General features: G+C 52.4%; 6 protein-coding genes across 6 annotated transcripts; 3 read left to right on the forward strand and 3 right to left on the reverse strand.

The window, feature by feature from the left end:
• Positions 1 to 340: 340 nt before the first annotated feature.
• Positions 341 to 1,309, reverse strand: atnD-0 (Short chain dehydrogenase atnD; the record flags this gene model as incomplete). The annotated part of the gene is made up of 1 exon (XM_032021442.1): positions 341 to 1,309. The coding sequence occupies one exon, from the start codon at positions 1,307 to 1,309 to the stop codon at positions 341 to 343; it is 969 nt and encodes a 322-aa protein (XP_031881649.1).
• Positions 1,310 to 2,788: 1,479 nt separating this feature from the next.
• dtxS3-0 (Aldo-keto reductase dtxS3) lies at positions 2,789 to 3,921 on the forward strand (the record flags this gene model as incomplete). The annotated part of the gene is made up of 2 exons (XM_032021441.1): positions 2,789 to 3,194; positions 3,254 to 3,921. The coding sequence occupies 2 exons, from the start codon at positions 2,789 to 2,791 to the stop codon at positions 3,919 to 3,921; spliced, it is 1,074 nt and encodes a 357-aa protein (XP_031881657.1).
• Positions 3,922 to 4,710: 789 nt separating this feature from the next.
• CGGC5_v010395 (Uncharacterized protein) lies at positions 4,711 to 5,664 on the forward strand (the record flags this gene model as incomplete). Its single annotated transcript, XM_032021440.1, has 1 exon — positions 4,711 to 5,664. The coding sequence occupies one exon, from the start codon at positions 4,711 to 4,713 to the stop codon at positions 5,662 to 5,664; it is 954 nt and encodes a 317-aa protein (XP_031881656.1).
• A 2,487-nt stretch (positions 5,665 to 8,151) lies between these two features.
• Positions 8,152 to 10,236, forward strand: p2ox (Pyranose 2-oxidase; the record flags this gene model as incomplete). Its single annotated transcript, XM_032021439.1, has 8 exons — positions 8,152 to 8,288; positions 8,343 to 8,414; positions 8,479 to 8,488; positions 8,542 to 8,615; positions 8,671 to 9,301; positions 9,376 to 9,753; positions 9,811 to 9,872; positions 9,930 to 10,236. 8 exons carry the CDS (start codon positions 8,152 to 8,154, stop codon positions 10,234 to 10,236), a joined length of 1,671 nt encoding a protein of 556 aa, XP_031881655.1.
• A 161-nt stretch (positions 10,237 to 10,397) lies between these two features.
• Positions 10,398 to 11,132, reverse strand: CGGC5_v010397 (putative sterigmatocystin biosynthesis peroxidase stcC; the record flags this gene model as incomplete). The annotated part of the gene is made up of 1 exon (XM_032021438.1): positions 10,398 to 11,132. The coding sequence occupies one exon, from the start codon at positions 11,130 to 11,132 to the stop codon at positions 10,398 to 10,400; it is 735 nt and encodes a 244-aa protein (XP_031881654.1).
• Positions 11,133 to 13,717: 2,585 nt separating this feature from the next.
• Positions 13,718 to 15,467, reverse strand: ecdD-0 (Major facilitator-type transporter ecdD; the record flags this gene model as incomplete). Its single annotated transcript, XM_032021437.1, has 2 exons — positions 13,718 to 14,911; positions 14,982 to 15,467. The coding sequence occupies 2 exons, from the start codon at positions 15,465 to 15,467 to the stop codon at positions 13,718 to 13,720; spliced, it is 1,680 nt and encodes a 559-aa protein (XP_031881653.1).
• Positions 15,468 to 17,858: the final 2,391 nt, after the last annotated feature.

The following is a 17,858-nucleotide window of genomic DNA, read 5'->3' on the forward strand; positions in this document are numbered from 1 at the left end:
CTTTCGGGCCCGATGTTCTCGTGCAGGCCGACTGTTGGTGATGCGGTTGGACGCAAGGCCGGTCGTAAGCGGCTCTTAACTCCACGCAATACGACGAACGTCTTAGTCTAATCCGTCTGGATTGAAGCTCCAAAATTGTTTCAGTCGTCGTCGAACCAAATTGAACGGAATTTAAGACACAAGGGGAGTTCGCGTAATTCCCATTACAACTCATCTTACGACTTCGTGTTGTCTGGATAGCACATCTCCGATGTTTTCTACAACCTTTCTTTGGGCCAAGCAACTCATGGGCTGAGAAAGACAGGAACAAACAATTGATGAAGTATCATCATCTAGGTAATCAGAAGTTTCGCGTAACGCCAGGCTTGATAGCCTCCAGCTTCCCCATCAGCTCCACCCAAACCCGATCCTGCGTCACCTTCCCCTCCGCACTCCTCACAAACGCACTCGGTTCATCAACCTGGCAGTCAGACAGGTACTTGCCATGCGACTCGACCCCTGCAGACCCGGCGTGAACCAACGTCCTGCTTCCATACTCCGCGCTACGCGCCATGAAAGTGTTCAAAAACCACACAACCCACGTGTCCAGCTCGCGCACCAGCTCGGAGCGGCAGTAGCCCGGATTGACCATATTGACCGTGACCGGACACCCAGCCGCCGGGTTCCGCTCCGCGATGCTCCGCACGCCAAAGACCTCGAGCAATTTCGACGGCCAGTACAGGCTGTTTGGGTCTTTCTTGCCCTGCTCGTTGAGAGCGTCGTAGATCCCGCCTTCGGGGGCGTGGCGCTCGTTGAAGGGCGTCCAGGCGTGCGTTTCCGAGGTGGTGATGGTCAGTGTCGGCCGGGTGTTATACTTTGCTGCCGTCTCCTTCATCTTGGGCATCACGAGCGCCGCCAAGAGGAAGGTGGAGACGACGTTGACGGTGATCTGGCCCTCGTTGTCTTCCATCAGCTTGTACTCGACGTGCGCGACGCCGGCATTGGCGTGGAAGATGTCGATGCGGCCGAGCTCGGAAGAGACGCGCGCTGCGAACTTCTGCACGCTGGCGTAGCTGGACATGTCGAGCTGCCAGACTTCGATGACGTCCTGGGCGCAGTTGGTGGTGGACTCGATGTCGTCTTTGGCTGCGGTACCCTTGTCGAGGCTGCGTACGGCGAGAATCATTTTGCTGGCGCTGAGACGGACGTAGTGGCGCGCTGCTTCCTTGCCAAGGCCGACATTGCTGCCGGTGATGACGATGGTTTTGCCGGCATAGGAGCCGGTTGGGTAAGGGAGGCGGGCGAAGAGTTGGCTGTAGAAGAAACCCATTGTGGTTGATTTGACCGAGATTTAAAGTGAAAAGGATGTGAGACAACTAAGTTCTTTCAGATGATTTGTCTGTCTATTGAAGTAAGATGGCTTTTGATCAAGAGATCAGCCATAGTCAGGAAGCTTGGTATTTATCATGGTTCCATGATGCTGTTTTCTGTGCACTCGTATAGCTGGCCATGGTCGCTTCGACCGTTGTACGAAAAAGGGCAATTGTCCAAACTGTCTTATCTCCACGCGAAGTTGATTGTTTCACTAAAGAGGGACATGTTGGAGAGGAAGTTGCTCGCGCTTTGAGCGATACTTAAGGCCGCGTCTCGCCTTCATGCTGGTAAGTCAGCAGCCCGACTGGTATTGTTGCCCCTAGCAGGTATTGTTTCCCCTTTTGGGCAATAGTCTAATCGTTAACGCCAATGGTTGGTTATGATTGGTCGAGACAAATGCGCCATTCTTGGGGAGTTGGTGGTTTCTGCTCCTCTCTACGGGCAGCGCCAGATCGACCGATGCCCAGATTTGATCCGAATTTTCTCTCGCTGTTTTCCTGGACTTTAGATCTTAATAACAAAGAGTCGGCGTGGAATTTAATTGATTAGAATATGATTAAGAGAACAAGCTCGACGTAGCTTCTATACGCGACAACAGGCACGAGAGCAAGTCTCGTTCCGTTAGTACATGTATCCAAGCAGCAGGAGCCTAGAGAGACTGCCAAAACAGCAGAGAGAAAGAAATCGCGAATTCCATGGACTTCATCGATCCGGACACGTCGATGTTTTAACGATTGCATCACGTTCTGGGTAGCGGCAGCTCCCGCAGTTAGTCGCTGAAACGACTTCAGCTGGTTGGATGCCGCGGGGAAGATCGTCGCGACCGGCTCGGCGAAGTGGGGGCGGGATTAAGCGTGCGCTCCGGACTTTGCGGACTTGGTTGCTAGCTACGATTGAAATCCCATACCAAAGTCCCAAAAGCCTGGCTTCTGCAGGGTCTTTAAACGAGCCTTTTCAGGCTCGGAAAGTGCTTTAGTGTCCGTTATCTCTCCGCGACCCATGATTTCCCCAGCTGGGTGAATATACGGTACAATTCACATCGAATGTCCGTCATCACGCCGATTTAAGAGCTTGACTGTCCCGTGCATCTCACTCGCCTCGATCCACAGCCAAAGACAAAGTCCGGACTCAACCACCTACCTTTCACACGATCATGGCTTTGCGAAGGAGTTTGAGGCTTCTAATGTCCATTATCTCCCCTTGAATCCACCGCGGGTCCATGTAAACGCCATAATGTCTTGAGATTCTGAGTTGCATCACCGGTTTTAAGGGACATGGAAGTCATTACGTAGCAGTGAATGAGTATTTAAAGATGCATCATGTGTGTCTATCGTCAGAAATCCAACTAGCACAACAACAGCACCGCATCATTCAAGGCGGACATTCGATTCAGAGAATTTCAGCACTTTCTTCAGCACCTCCACCGATCACGAAAATGTCTGCGCCTGCTTTCCCCGCCTCTCTGCAAAAGAGCCTCGACGCAACCAAGGTTGAATACGTCAACATGGGCACTTCTGGACTTCGAGTCTCAGTCCCAATCCTCGGCGGAATGTCTCTCGGCTCTTCAGAATGGGGTTCCTGGGTGCTTGACGAGGAGCCGTCCCTCGAGATCTTGAAGGCCGCCTATGATCGCGGCATCACCACCTGGGACACGGCCAACATGTACTCGAACGGATTCAGCGAACAGGTCATCGGCAAGGCGATCAAGAAGTTCAACATCCCCCGCGAGAAGATCGTACTCATGACCAAGTGCGCGTTGCATGTTGGCGAGGAGGTCGGCATGCACACGCCCCCTTTTACCCAGCAACTCAACCAAAGCAAGGACTATGTTAACCAAGGAGGTGAGCTTATGCATTCGAAATCAACGATGATTTGAAAAATGATAACTAATTCAGATCAGGTCTTTCACGCATCGCCATTTTCAAGGCTGTCAACGACGCCCTTGCCCGCTTGGACACGACTTACATCGACCTTTTCCAGATCCACCGCGTCGATCCCGCCACACCCATCGAAGAAACCATGAAAGCTCTCCACGACCTCGTCCAAGCCGGGAAGATCCTTTATATCGGCGCCAGCTCCATGTGGGCGACCCAATTTGCGCGCATGCAATTCGTTGCGGAGAAGAACAACTGGACCAAGTTCGTGTCCATGCAGAACTACTACAACCTCTGCTACCGTGAGGAAGAGCGCGAGATGAACCGATTCTGCAACGACACGGGCGTCGGCATCATGCCGTGGTCGCCGCTGTTCGGCGGCAGGCTGGCGAGGCCGCTGGGCTACGACAAATCTATCCGGTCGCAGGTGAAGGGCCCCATGAGCCCCGCGTTTACGGAGGCCGATGAGGAGATCATTCGCAGGGTTGAGGAGGTCGCGGGGAAGAAGGGGTGGAGCATGAGCCATGTTGCACTTGCCTGGGTCAGGTCCAAGGGTGCGATTCCCGTGACGGGATTCAACTCTGTCAAGAGAATCGATGAGGCTTGTGAGCTGAGGGGGAAGACTCTGACGGAAGATGAGATTAAGTATCTTGAAGAGCCATATGTCCCTAGGAACGTCATGGGACACTTCTAAGTCGGATCATGTAGTACACTGAGGCGCAACAGTCTCTTTTCGACCCCTGCCAATGTTACAATAGTCTTAAATATCTCAATTCTATCTAACTAATTGGAGTTCGCAGAGTCATTCATGCGGTGCTTTTCAGACTTTTCCTGTTGTGAAAGACCAACTGGTACTTTGTATCTAGCTGGAGAGGGTTCTCGGAATGAAATGAGTAGTCCTTTGTCTGTAACTTAGCTTAGAAGGCCGACATTGCTTAATATGAGACCGAAGACTATCTTTTCGGAAAGCCAGAACTTGCGGTAGATAGTTGCCCCGACCATTCAAACACACAGATCCGACCTTCCGCATGATCCTAACTTAAAAAGGGAAGAACTGCATGCCAAGGGCAATATTCGCCTGTGAAATCGAGACGTTTTGGTAAAAGATGAGCAACCCGAAAGGTTCGTGATCTAGACCACGTTGGCTCGTTGTTGTCAGTGCTGAGAGCCAACTGACTAGTTAATTACTTTGTGGATCCCGTCCACGCGAACTCGTGGGATGGCAATCATGTGGCCAAAGTCTAAATAAACAACGGAGAAATACGGTAATTAGGAATAATGGGGGCTAGAGTCCTGACTCAATTTGCACCTCAACACGAAAACCTTGTGTAATGAGTGTCAATCAGATCCCCAAATGAGAGAAGGACAAGACATCTGTGTATGCCGTCAGTTTGAGGCTATAATACGGGAAGTATTGCCCACAGATCGCAAGCAATAGCATTCTTCTCTTACTACCGAAGTCATTATTGAAATCATTGGCAACATGGGGCCGTTCACTCTTTTTTTCTCGTCACTCCTTTTCACCTCTGCGCTCGGCGCACCGGCCGCCTCTGGCGAGTCGCACCTGCACAGGGATCTGCTTTTGGTTGAGTCTTTCAAGCAGAAGATCACCTCCGACCCACAGGGCATCACCAAGAACTGGACCGGAAACGACATCTGCAAGTTCAACGGTTTCAGCTGCGACAACAATCCAAACACGGGTCAGAAGGCTCTGGCTGGCATTGACTTCAACGGCTTCGGGTTCGAGGGCCAGAAGTTGACTCTGGATGGCTTTCTTGACAAGCTCACCGACTTGACCTTCTTTCACGCCAACAGCAACGGATTTGTTGGACAAATTCCGAGTGATCTTTCGGCGCTGAAGTGGCTGTATGAGCTTGACCTCAGCTCCAACAAGCTGTCTGGGCCGTTCCCCAAGGCCGTTCTCAATGCCGACCTCACCTTCCTGGACCTGCGTTTCAACGAATTCTCCGGGTCTATTCCTCGCGAGCTGTTCACTCTGGACCTGGACGTCATCTTCCTCAACGACAATAAGTTCGTTGGCAGCATTCCTGACACCATTGGATCGACCCCGGCCCGGTACATCACCCTGGCGAATAACCAATTCAGCGGAACCTTCCCGAAGTCTGTCGCCAACGCCAAGTCTCTGGAAGAGATCCTGCTCCTCGGAAACAATCTGTCCGGCTCTCTTCCCACGGTGTACAAGACTGAGAACCTGACGGTTTTCGACGTCGGCAACAACAACCTGTCTGGAACCGTCCCGGAGGCTTTGTGTCAGTTGAAGAACGTTCAAGTCCTGAACCTGACGAGCAACAACTTTGAGGGAGCTCTTGGCCCGGCTTGCACTGAATTGGTTTCGAAGGATATTCTTGATATCTCCAACAACTGCATCCAGGGAGCTAAGGGCCAGAAGCCCGCCAACCAGTGCAAGAAGGCTTAATAGTATGGGCTAAACTTGGTGTACTAATATCAGACGGTTGTTCACTTCTTTGCTAGTTCACTATGTGTTAGCGTGCGTGTGTCTAATCTTCAAGTATGTTGAGCTCAAAAAGCCACAATACCTAGTAGGCAACTACTTGATTCTGACTTGGCTATTTGATCATCTTTAATATCCTAGTATTCGCGTTGTCACATCTGTTGCCATCGTTCCCGTTGTTCTCGTTGCTACTATAGTCGCCGTCGCCATCGTCCTCGACCTCCTTCCCCACGTCGTCCTCGTTCGTCGTCGTCGTTTTGTGATTGCACCACCCGCCCGGATAGCAAAATTCTACTAGCTGGTCTGTGGCCAAACAAGTCTTGCCTGCCTATTTACTAAGTGGGCAGAACGTGATCTAGAATTTATGTGAATGTCATTTGTGAATTAGTCGCGACGCAATCTACGTGAAAGGAAGGCCAACAGACTGTTACGCATGATTATGACGAGTCAGCATCAGATCATTGGCATATGCTGCCAGCCATAGAATGCCGTAGCAAGCTATCTATTTTATTTCTTGCTTTAGAATCAAACAACGAGCTGAATGAGACCTCATGCTTGCCCTGGTGGATGTGTCAGACCCCTGTCTGACTGGCGTCGAAAGTGGCTGGCTGTGTACCGTATTTGTCTGTAACAGCGAAGGTCATCATTCCCACTAGTCGGATCATCCTTCATTCCATGTCGACGCCACGCCGTCGTTTGTTCTTGCGGGAATGATTTGCTGGTATTGGGTCCGGACTGCCTGAGCAATGTGGGCGGCCAAAGCTGACCCCCTTGCATGCCCCATCGTCTTCGTTCTGCGGGGTTGTGTAACTATGTTGGGGCTAGATGTTCCCGGGCCGCACCGTCACTTAGTCGACGGGGCTTCCAACGTAAATAGCCGCCAGGAACTGGTACGATGGTGGCAGAAGCGGCAACACGGAAGAATGCATGAGGTTTGGTGGCGTTTGAACAGGCAACTAACTGTTGGTATCCGCAGGGTAATGACAGCTTCCGCCCAATGACTATTCACAACCGGTCGACAATGGAAAGGCACCGTACCCCTTTGGCTTCGACCGGTAAGCTTCCCTGAAGCACTTATCAAGCCGATATCTTGACATGATGAGAGTGAGAAGATAGAACCAATGAGAACCAGAGAGGAGCCTGGGCATCATTGCAAAACCAGCGGTGAAATTTCGACCTCAAGCCGTTGTGGCATTCTGAGCTAAGACAAAATACCCTTTTTGAGTATTAAAATTCATAGCGTATTTGTGGGCTGAAAGTTTGGATGAAGCTTGAGCTGAAATATGTAGATAAACTCGAACGTCAATCCATGCCTATGAGCTTGGCATTATCATTCGACATGTCCGTCATTCTCGCGTGTGAAAATCCACTGCCAGTTCACCGATGTCTTGCGTCTCACAAGTGCCGACACACCTGAGCAGCTACGTATCAAGAATTTCGGAGTCTCTGTCTTTATGATCTGCAACTGGACTTGTACGCGCGGCTCCGCACTCAAATACTGGACAGCCGACTGTTGTGCTCCCGCTCTTCCGCGAGACCACAACGTTCCTGTAACATGACCTGACATAAGTTGCATCCTTCAACCCCTCATTCCGTGCTACCCCATGCTCCTGGTTTATTCGGCCTGATCCGGATGCATTCTCTCTTGCGAAGTCTCAGCCCTGATCCCACTACACTTCAGGCGATTACATATTGACCGGGCGACACTAACGTCTTCCTCGATATCTGCATGCAAGTCCTCGGTCATAGCGTAAGGGCATCCGTGATGAGGTGAACCGAAAGAAAGGTGGAATCATGGTAGCACTCTTGGGGAGTATATGGAAGTCGTGCGAGAGTGGGACGAGGGGGCGCTTGCAGGCGGTTGCTGGGCATCTTAATCATGGCCTGGCGATGAACAGAGCCTATCGTCAATACGTGAGAAACGGGGCGCTAAGAGTACCTTGACTCAGACCCTCGTTGGATCACTTTCCACAAACAATCTTCACATTCTCCCTTCGACGAGACAATTCTCGAGGATTTTCAAAGGCGTTAGAAACCGGGGTCATGTCGTGGCAAAATCTGGAATACCTGGTCTACGGTGACCTATGGCGTTGGTTGACTCGGCTGTTTCGCGAAACATCGAATTCTGGATTGTCTCACAGTCACTCCTGCGATGTTCCGACATGTTCCACTGACAGGCTTTTGCCGCCCAGGATACCCCGATAGCGAGTCGAGACGTGAGGCTTTTGAAGTTTGCCCACACACAGTTTTCATGAAGTGGCTGTAAAGACTTGGATGCCACGGGCTGTCAGCTGATACAGGTTCCAGGTAAACTGTTCATGTATAAAGCTGAGGGCCGCCCGGCAGCAGTGAGAACCAACTTCTCCCCATCTATTCATCCTCACTTACATCTATCTGGATTTCATTAACTTTACACTATTCTCACCTATCTACGTTTCAACCGCTGTCAACATGGGTTCCATGCCGCCTAGAGAACGCCTTGACGAGGTCGATGTCCTCCTCGTGGGCTCCGGTCCTATTGGGGCCGTCTTCGCTCGCAAACTCGTGGAAGCCGGAAGAAATGTTGTGATGATTGACGTTGGAGAGCAGTGAGTTGTTCTGGCCGACAAAATGCGTACATCTACGGCTAAACTTGCGTTCAGAGAGACCAGACGGATCGGCGACCATAAGAAGAACGGTATCGCGGTTCAGAAGGACATCAGTCTTTTCACCAAGTAAGCCTTTCCAGATTTTGTCCCTCATCAATAACAAGTCTACATTTGCTTACACAGCCTGCAGTGTTGTCAAGGTAAGAGCTGTGTGCTTTTCCCACCTTTAATCTTACCTAATGATGATATTTAGGGAGAACTGCAACTTCTCTCTGTGCCGACCAGCAACACCGACGCTGGCCTCGAACCTTCAGCTTGGGTTCCTGAGTGAGTTACAGTATTGTGATCCTTGCGACGATAAGCCTGCTCTGACTATTGATAGACCCTGCCAGCAGAAATTTGTCCACAACGGCCAGAACCCCGACCAGAAGCCGTACGAGAACCTCCCCGCCGCTGCTGCCACGCGCGTTGTCGGCGGTATGGGATCTCACTGGACTTGCTGCACTCCTCGACAAGACCCGACGATTGAACGATCGACACTCTTCAACGATGAGGAGTGGGACGAGCTGTACACAGAGGCAGAGAAGCTGTTCTGGACGAACCCCAAGATCTTTGACGACTCGATTCGCCAGAAGCTTGTCAAGTCAATTTTGGACAAAGCCTTCGAGGAGAGAAACCGCAAGACTGCCAACATGCCTCTGTGCGGCAGGCGCAGGGAGAAGAACAAGGACTATACCGAGTGGGCCTGTACGGCGACGATTCTCGGCGACATTGCCCACGCTGAGAACTTCACGCTGCTCCCCAACACTCAGTGTGTCAGGTTTGAGCTCGATGACACCACTAAAAAGGTCAGACTTGTGCAGGTCGAGAATCTCATCGACAACGAGAAGTACATGATCAAGGCGAACAAGTTTGTCGTATGTGCTGGCGCTGTCTTGACTCCTGGGATCCTCTATAATTCCCGAGGACCCCAGGAGAATTCCACAAGACTTAGTGAGACTCTCCCGGCTTTGGTAAGTACTATTCCCACTCTTCGCGGCGGTATGGTTTGGATGACAACATAATGACTGACGATGCTTTCGCACAGGGCCACTACATGACGGAGCAGCCCATGTCCTTCTGCCAGATCGTCCTTGATCGCAAGTACATTGATGCCATCAAGAAAAACGAGTATGAACTGGGCACCGAGGAGAAGAAGGCTGTTCAGGCGCATGAGAAAAAGTTTCCCAACGATCCTCTGCCGTTCCCCTATAACGATCCTGACCCGCAATGCTACTTCCCTCTCACCAAGGACTACCCTTGGCATACCCAGATTCACCGCGACGCCTTCGGATATGGTCAGATTCCGGCCGGCATCGACCAACGCGTGATTGTTGATCTGCGATGGTTCGGCTACACCAAGCCCAACTATGACAACCATGTCAGCTTTTCCAATGAGATCAAGGATGGCTTCGGAATGCCTCAGGTAAGTTCTCTTGTCTGTGATTCAGTCACCGTAGCTGATAATAAACGCGTCTACCAGCCCACTTTCCATTTCAAGATTGAACAAGATGATGCCGACCGTTCCCGGAGAATGATCACCGAGTAAGTCTGCGGCACGGTTTTCACAATATCAGAATGCTGACCAACTCCTTTTTCTAGCATGGTTGACGTCGCCCGCTGCCTCGGCGGCTTCCTTCCCGGAGCCGAGCCGAAGTACCTCCCAGCCGGCTCCGCGCTCCACATCTGCGGCACCTACAGGGCTGGAGAGTCCCGGGAAGACAGCGTCGTGGACAAACTCGGCCGTGTCTGGGGCCAAGACAACCTCGTGCTTGGTGGATGCGGTGTCATCCCGACGCAGAACGCCTGCAACCCCACGCTCACTGCTGGTTGCTTTGCACTGGCCGCTTCGGAGCAAATCATCAAGGATCTGAAGGGAGTCAAGGCCATCAAGCCGCGCACCCTCTAGATCTAGTCCGCGCGGGCAGCGATATGGCACTCAGCAAGAGATTCAAGGAAGTCAGAATGATATTCACATGCGCTAGCTCGAGACTTTAGTCAACAGTGTATTACAAAACGTTATCCGCATTGAATATTTTCCAGTGTTTCGAGTCTACATGAAAACTTTTCTCACACACCACCAGGCGCATACTCTTTCAAAGCTGTTGCCATAGGGGCAAAGTCAGCCCCAGCCAAAACCTTCTCGGACGTCTTCCACCCTAGAGAACATGGTAGCCTCTCCTCCACGAAGCTAGCATTAATCCAATCCCTCCTCGCCTTCCCATCCTCAACGCTACCTCCGAAAGCCGCCAGAATACCACTCATCTGGTCAAAAGTAGCCTGGATCCCCGCCGCATCAAGCTCGAACTGCGGGTTCTCTTTCCTCGCATCCTCCAACCTCGCTGCTCCCGCCTCAGCCGCCTGCTTCCAGGTGACGTACTCATCCGGCAACCTTGCCACGACGGTGTCCCAGATGGTTCGATTGAATTTCAGATTGTCACCTAAGGCGAGATCCCCGCGACTCAGACTGCCATCATGGTCGAGGGGCTTCTGAGCGAGGTCGTCGAGGTGGAATGTCCCATTCACGCCGGTCGTGGCGTATTTGAGAGCGGCAGGGACGGGGCCGGCCGCGACGGCACGCGAGAAGTTGAAGGCTTGCATCTGTGCGACTGTGGCGCTCTCTTCTGTGATGAATGACCCATTACGGTTGATGTAGCCATGGTTGGCAAGAATGTTCAGGGCCGGACAGGGTGAGCGGCGGTCGGAGGCTGTTGGCGGGATGTACGGGTGCTCTGGATCTTCGATTTGAGCGTTTGCGGAGGTGGCTGCGAGGGCCATGCATATGGCTGCGAGTTTGAGTTGCATTGTGCTTGTCGGGGCGGACTTAGAGAGTAGGTTGGTGCAAGTGTTGATGACGTTAATGTGGTTCCAATCCTAGTTACGAGGCCATCAAAAGTAGGAAAACGACTCAGGGTTGTGTGAAATTGACCGCTGGCTTGAGTTGATCTTGAGAACTCGCTATTACAAGATAGTAGAACGTCTGTTTCGTCCTTTTGAACTCCAATGAGACCACGGGCAATCTGGATGACATCCGGTCCAAGAACATGGGGGATTAGAATACGTGCAATGGTATTGGCTGAAAAGTGTGGTTCTTGGTGACGACCTGCCTCGATTCAGGTCAAAATAGAGTTTCGATATTGCCCAGCCCGCTCTGCCGAGATCACCGAGAATGGAATTTTCGCTCTAATTGGCTTCCCGGCAAGCAAAAGACCACTGCAACACCGGTCAAAGCCCCTATTTTCTTTCCGAGACCGAAGAGATGCATAACTGTATCCCATGGCTTTCGTACACTCTGTACTCGGCAGCCCCGTGGGTTGCCCCAGATGCGCGCAACTGGCAAGTCGCCTGTTTAGAGTGCCAGTGCGGGTCGACGTGCGCCTTTCCTACCGAGCAAGGCGAATGAGAAATCACCCTTAGCCCTCTATACTCAAGTATATATTGCCCCGGTCGTCATTGTTGTCGTTATAATTCCTGTTTTCTTTTGTATCGTCGTTCCAATCTATCTTAATACCTTATAAAAGCTTTCAACTCGGCACAACTCATAAACCATCAAACCTCTCGTCTCAGCTGTGACAATTCTTGAACTCAAACCGTGAATCTCAAATCCAGAGTGAAGCATTATATTGTCGGCATTCCAGCAATATGTCGGCTCCTATACTGACTGTAGTCTGTAGCGATAGCTGTCAATAGCAACCAAGCATTCCTGTCAGCCTAGATATCTAGACATTTCTATTGTTTCGTCTCATTCAATCTTATCCGCAAAACCCATCAACTTAGCTCTCGTAATCCATATATTCTCGCTCTTAACACGATGGTGACTGAACATTAACACTCATCTTAATAGCTTCACATTTTGTTACTCCAGTGGTTGCCTTCAACCCAATGAAGTAGATGACATTCTGACCGTGTCATTCAAAATGCCTTAATGCCGATTTCAGAGCCAATCCGATATCAGCCACGAGAAGCTCGAAACAGTCGATTGAAAACTTTGCCCAACGTCACACATAGCCCTTGAAGCTTTTGATGGTATCTGAACCTCGGCCTTCCCCCATACACAAAGGACAACTATTGTGATCAAAACAGTTGTCAACGTTTCTATTATGCGACAAACCAAGTACACATAGGCTCGTTCCATTAATACAAGAGGGTGAAATCCACCTTAACGTTGCATCACTTATTTCTGAATGGGGAAAGGAGGGACACCCCACAAAGCGTAGAGATGATTAGAATCTCTATGTTGAGAGGATAATATCGGGCAATTAAGAGAATGCTAAGATCACTCTCTCGAGGCAACACGGGTCTCAACTTCTCTCCTCGAAATACGCACTTTAATTACTCACAGTTCAAGCATGTCATTCCAAGAACAACTTGTCAATTCACATTGCGAGTTTGGTAGGAAGCAGCACTGCGACGTCTTCATGACCCGGATCACCCCTTCAACATCTCATAATGATGAAAACCTTATCATCCAACTATTCCCGTCGTCTTGCATCATCAGACACAGGGCTGAGACACCAACACGAAAGCACACCCAGCAGCAATCAGCCAGTCGGTGCCATCATCGCCAGAAAAATCGATCCACAAGATCACGAAACGTCCTCTGGATAAAGCATCTTCCGCCATCCCTTGAAGCCGTCTTTTTTTCCCTCACCATCACACCGCCAAAATAGCGGCGCCCAAGCCCTCCCAGTCCCGATCTCTTCCTCACACCGCTCGGCTAACGAAAGCCAAGACGGGCGGACGCCGGGTGATGCGCCCCGTGGAGGAAGACTTACGCCCAGGAAGGAGCGTTGGTAATCCCGCCCCGCCCCAATTGCCGAATCAAGCCAAGGCCGGGGATGGGCCCCCTAGCAATTTTTTGACGACGGTCGTTAACAAAAAGTGTCGAAAGTCCCCCGTGACGATGGTCCATGGCCGCGGCCGGGGGGCCCGACATGAAAGTGGTACGAAGACCCCGGTTTGGGAGTCAGCATGAATAATGAGAAAGAACGCGTCGGGCTCCGATATGGGGCCCCCGTTGACCTCGGTCCGCTTTCCCCCGAACCGTCGGGCATTTTTGGGGCAGTCGCATTATTATGTGCTTTGTTTTGTTTTTGTTCACAGCGGAAATGAGCCGAGCAGAGATTTTTTTGATTGAATTTATTTTTCCAATTACTGTTTAGAGAGTAGGTAGGTAGGTTTAGGATATTGGGATATCATCACAAACGTGATCCTCCACATGCGCCATGCAACATTTCAAGACATTCCGCATTAACAAGTTTGACGCCCGGTAGCAAAGACAATTGGGCTCAACTCCACACACATACAAGTGCCTCTCCGTCAGAATACGGCACGTGGGGTATTCCGAGTAAATATACTAGTATAGACAAATGATGATTGGGAGAAACAATTTAGACGTTGGAGCCGCGGCGCTCGATCTGCTCGCCGTGGACCTTCTCGAGGACGCCGTCCTTGGCGACCTGGGCGGCGAAGGTCTCGTGGGGAACCCACTTGGCGGAGGTACGGGGGGTAGTCTCCTCCATCATCTTGTCGACCTGCTCGAGAGACAGACCCTTGGTCTCGGGAACCAGGAAGTAAGTGTAGATGAGGGCGCAGGTGCAGAGGGAGCCCCAGACGAAGAAGACGGAGGACTTGAGGTTGCCGCGCTTCTCACCGACCATGTAGGGGGTGATGACGGCGATGATGGTGTTCCAGAGCCAGTTGGAGGCGGTGGACAGGGCGACACCACGGGAGCGGATGGGCAGGGGGAAGACCTCGCCGATGAGAATCCAGGCACCGGGGCCCCAGGTGGAGGCGAACCAGAAGATGAAGATGGCGATGAAGGCGATCTGGGCGTTGACGGCGGGGATGTTGTTGGCGATGGACTTGGTGGCGTCGGCGGGGTCGGGGTGGGTGTGGTTGAAGCCGACAGTGACACCGATGATGGCGACGAGGTACTGGCAAATCAACATACCGGCGGCACCCCAGAGGAGGATGGTGCGGCGACCGAATCGCTCGACGGTCCAGAAAGACAGAGGGGTGGAGCAGACGTTGACGAGGGTGAAGACCAGGGAGATCAGGAAGGTGTTGTCAATAGCGCCGGTAGACTGGAGGAAGGGGGTAGAGTAGTAGAAGATGAAGTTGACACCAGTCCACTGCTGCATCATCTGCAGAGAAGTACCGAGAATGGTCTTGCGCAGGTTGGAGTTGGACTTCCAGAGACCACCGCTGAAGCAGTTGGCCCAAGAGCCGAACCAGGTGGTGGAGGGGATGAGCTGGCGCTCGTACTCCTCGTTGGCGACGATCTCGGCAAGCTCGACCTGGATGTACTGAGAGTCCTTGGGCTGGCCACGAAGGCGAGAGAGAGACTCGGTGGCATCCGCGAGGCGGCCCTTCTTGACGAAGTATCTGGGGGAGTCGGGAAGGAGGAGTAGACCGCCACCGAGGATGAGGGCCCAGGGGAACTGGATGGCGATGGGAATGCGGTAGGCACCAGTATCCTGGCGGTCCTTGGTCGCGTAGACGACGCAAGCAGCGAGCAAGAGACCGATGGTGATGCAGAATTGGTAGCCGGCGACGAGGGCACCGCGAACCTTCTTGGGGCACTGTCAATTGGGGTTAGCGTTGCTGTTGTTGGAGAATGGATGTTTGGGGAAGGGGGATGTCAAGGCTTACAATCTCAGACATGTACAGAATGACAATGGCAGACTCGAAACCGACACCAAGACCGGCAATGAGACGACCAGCGACGATGGGACCAAGAGGAGCGCCAATACCGGTAAGCATCTGAATGACGACACCGATCATGTAGATGAAGCAGCCGAAGATGACAGTGTACTTGCGACCAATCCAGTCGGCGACATCACCAGCAATGAGAGCGCCGAAGAAGGTACCGCAGGAGAGAATGGAGACGATGAGAGATTGGTCGGATTCGTTCATGGCAGTGGCTGTGTCGTTGCCCTCGACCTTGCGGATGAAGGCAGTGTTACCAATGACACCGTTGATGTATCCGGAGTCATATCCGAAGAAGATACCTCCAAAGGAGGCGAAGGCGCAAATCACATAGGCCTTCCAGGTGACGGGGGCCTCGATCTTGGAGACGTCCTCGGTGACGGCCAGGCCGACCGGTTCGCGGGTGACACCGCCGGTTTCCTTCTCCATGGTTGCTGTTGTTGTCGTTGATGTATTCGGAGATGAATAAACAAAGGACGAGAGGAGATCTTGTCGAGGGGGGCGTGAGGAGGAAAAGCTCGTGAGGGGCAATGGGATGGAAGACGATGTAGGGAAGGGGAGATGGGAACCTTTTATCCCGTGCTACTCTTCGACGAGCCAGTCAGTTCGCGTCTGTGTCGGTTCGTGCTCTGTAAGAGTGCAAAAGGTGTGCGGTCTGTCTGGTCTGGTTTGGTCGGGTACCCGTCGAGGTGGCACCGGAGAATGGAACGTCAGGCAAGGCCGCTCTCCTCGAGGCGTGGTGTGTGGTGCTTCATCTCCCCATTCCGAGGGTCGACAGGTCGCAGTTCACGAGGGCGGGCTCCCATTGGGTTAGAGGCAGATGGCTAGCCGTCCCCATGTTGGAGCTCATGCTTAAGAAGGGCCGATAACTCTTGGGGGCTTTCCGACGAGTTGGGAAGGGGGCCGCGGGGCGGGCAGGCCACGGGGAAGGAAAAGGTGGGAGGACGAGGATGATGGGCCGGGGACTAGAGACGAGGAAAGGGAAAGGAGCCCGCTAGGGACTGGGACTGGGACTGGGGGGGTGCATTGCAGATGTTCGTATGTACACACGTAGGTACACAAGTACCTTGTTTTGCTGACAGACTCTTCGTAATATTAGGTAGAACGGCAATAAGGTACCTCCCGCTGACTCCGTGCCTGATCTGCTGACAGCTTGATTCATTCATTGCTGGAAGGGCTAGAAGGTAACGTATCGTGAGATCTTGTTTGCGTTACTCGGCTATTATCTTCACCAGGAGAATAGATCTAAGTGAGAGTCGTTCATCATTAGAACATGCTCAGGTATTGTTGGAACATGTTCAGGACCACGGCATACCAGCCATAAACAGCACCAAAGATGCTCAATCATCACGCGGACAGCAGACAAAGAGACTCGGTATGATCTACCTACCCACTGCGGTGTCCAGCACTCACTCACTGGCACAACTGATGGACAGATCATCATGGCTAGCAGCCAGATCAGGCCTGAATACGGCACACACAGCGAGCCTGAAGCAAAGCTAGGTACCTATCTCAGTAGGTAGAGAGAGGGACCTCCATCTCCAGTTTAGCTGCCGCTACCTACCCTGTTCGGCAAAAAAAAAAAAACGAACAAGCCGTCAGCGGCGTGCGGCGGGCGGCGTCTGCCACCCACAGCGCTAAAACATTTGGAAAAGCGACACTCTGACAGTGTTCTAGGTGGTTTAGGTGGCCAGTCATAGGGGTGGCCGGTCGTCTGAGGTGACTTTTAGCAGTCAGCAGCGCGGTGGTCCCCTGGGGAACAACACTGGGGCTCTCTCCAGGTCGCAGTTTTGCCCCCCGGGGACCCCCCTTTCTCCCCCAGGACGGGCAGCAGTGTGGCTGGTCCTGCCCCAAGGCCCTAGCTTGCCCCCTAGAAGCCTCCTGGTGTGGTGGGCGCAGCGTCCCGAGTCACGGGGTCACTCGCCTGGAGACCGCCTAAAAAAAAGAGTGCCTGCCCAGTAAAGAAGAAAAAAAAGCTGGGGAAGAGTCGCCGTTGTCTCGCCGTCGCGTGGCGTTTTGCGGGGCGGCCTTCTGCTCCAGAGGTGCTGTCGCCTGTAGGTACGTACCTAAGAGGTTGTCACTGTTGCGCGCTGGCGAATCGACGCTAGACTCGATCCAGATCCTTGACCGCTCTCGGCTGTGGGGCCTCCCTAAGTACCCATGTACCTGACGAGGTACGTACCGCGGCACCTTGCTGGGGTCGCCGGGATGCGCATGGAAAATGGGATGAGCACGGGGACACGACGCGCTACAGGCCAAATTTGCGTGTCCCTTCTGACCAACATTTTTTTCTTCCTTTTTTTTTTTTTTTTTTTTTTCCAAATCCCCTGCCGCTCGTGTTGGCGCTGCTGCTGATCTGGACGTGGTCTCGACTTTCATCCTGCCTTGGGCCAGACAGACAGAGACACAGAAAAAAGAACCACATCGGAATTGTTAGTCAAAGTTGACAGATTTTGTATGAGTCTGTAATCCCTTAGTCGGGGGGCTGTGATGACGGTAGTTCCGGTCATTATGAACGCAAGCTAAGGACCCAAAAGCCAATTCGAATCAATGACACGATGTCCCAGCCGCGGATTCAGTCGCGACTTCAATCGCAAATTGCCCTTGCACTCCGCCTCTGTCTGCCCAGAACATGCGTCAGTGAAGAGTCTCGGCAGCCGAAAACGACCTCGTTCGTCGCAGACATGCTGGGATCCTGGTAAAACCCTACGGCGTAAACGCGGAACTTCACACACATGATCATGACGCCCGTCCACCGCAAGCGCGCAACAAGCGAATCTCAAACCTGGGGGTGGCCAATCCCCCAATCCCATCAACACC

Source organism: Colletotrichum fructicola (assembly GCF_000319635.2).
Source record: "Colletotrichum fructicola Nara gc5 chromosome Unknown KSG_Nara_v1_contig06, whole genome shotgun sequence".
In the NCBI taxonomy this organism is placed as follows: domain Eukaryota; kingdom Fungi; phylum Ascomycota; class Sordariomycetes; order Glomerellales; family Glomerellaceae; genus Colletotrichum; species Colletotrichum fructicola.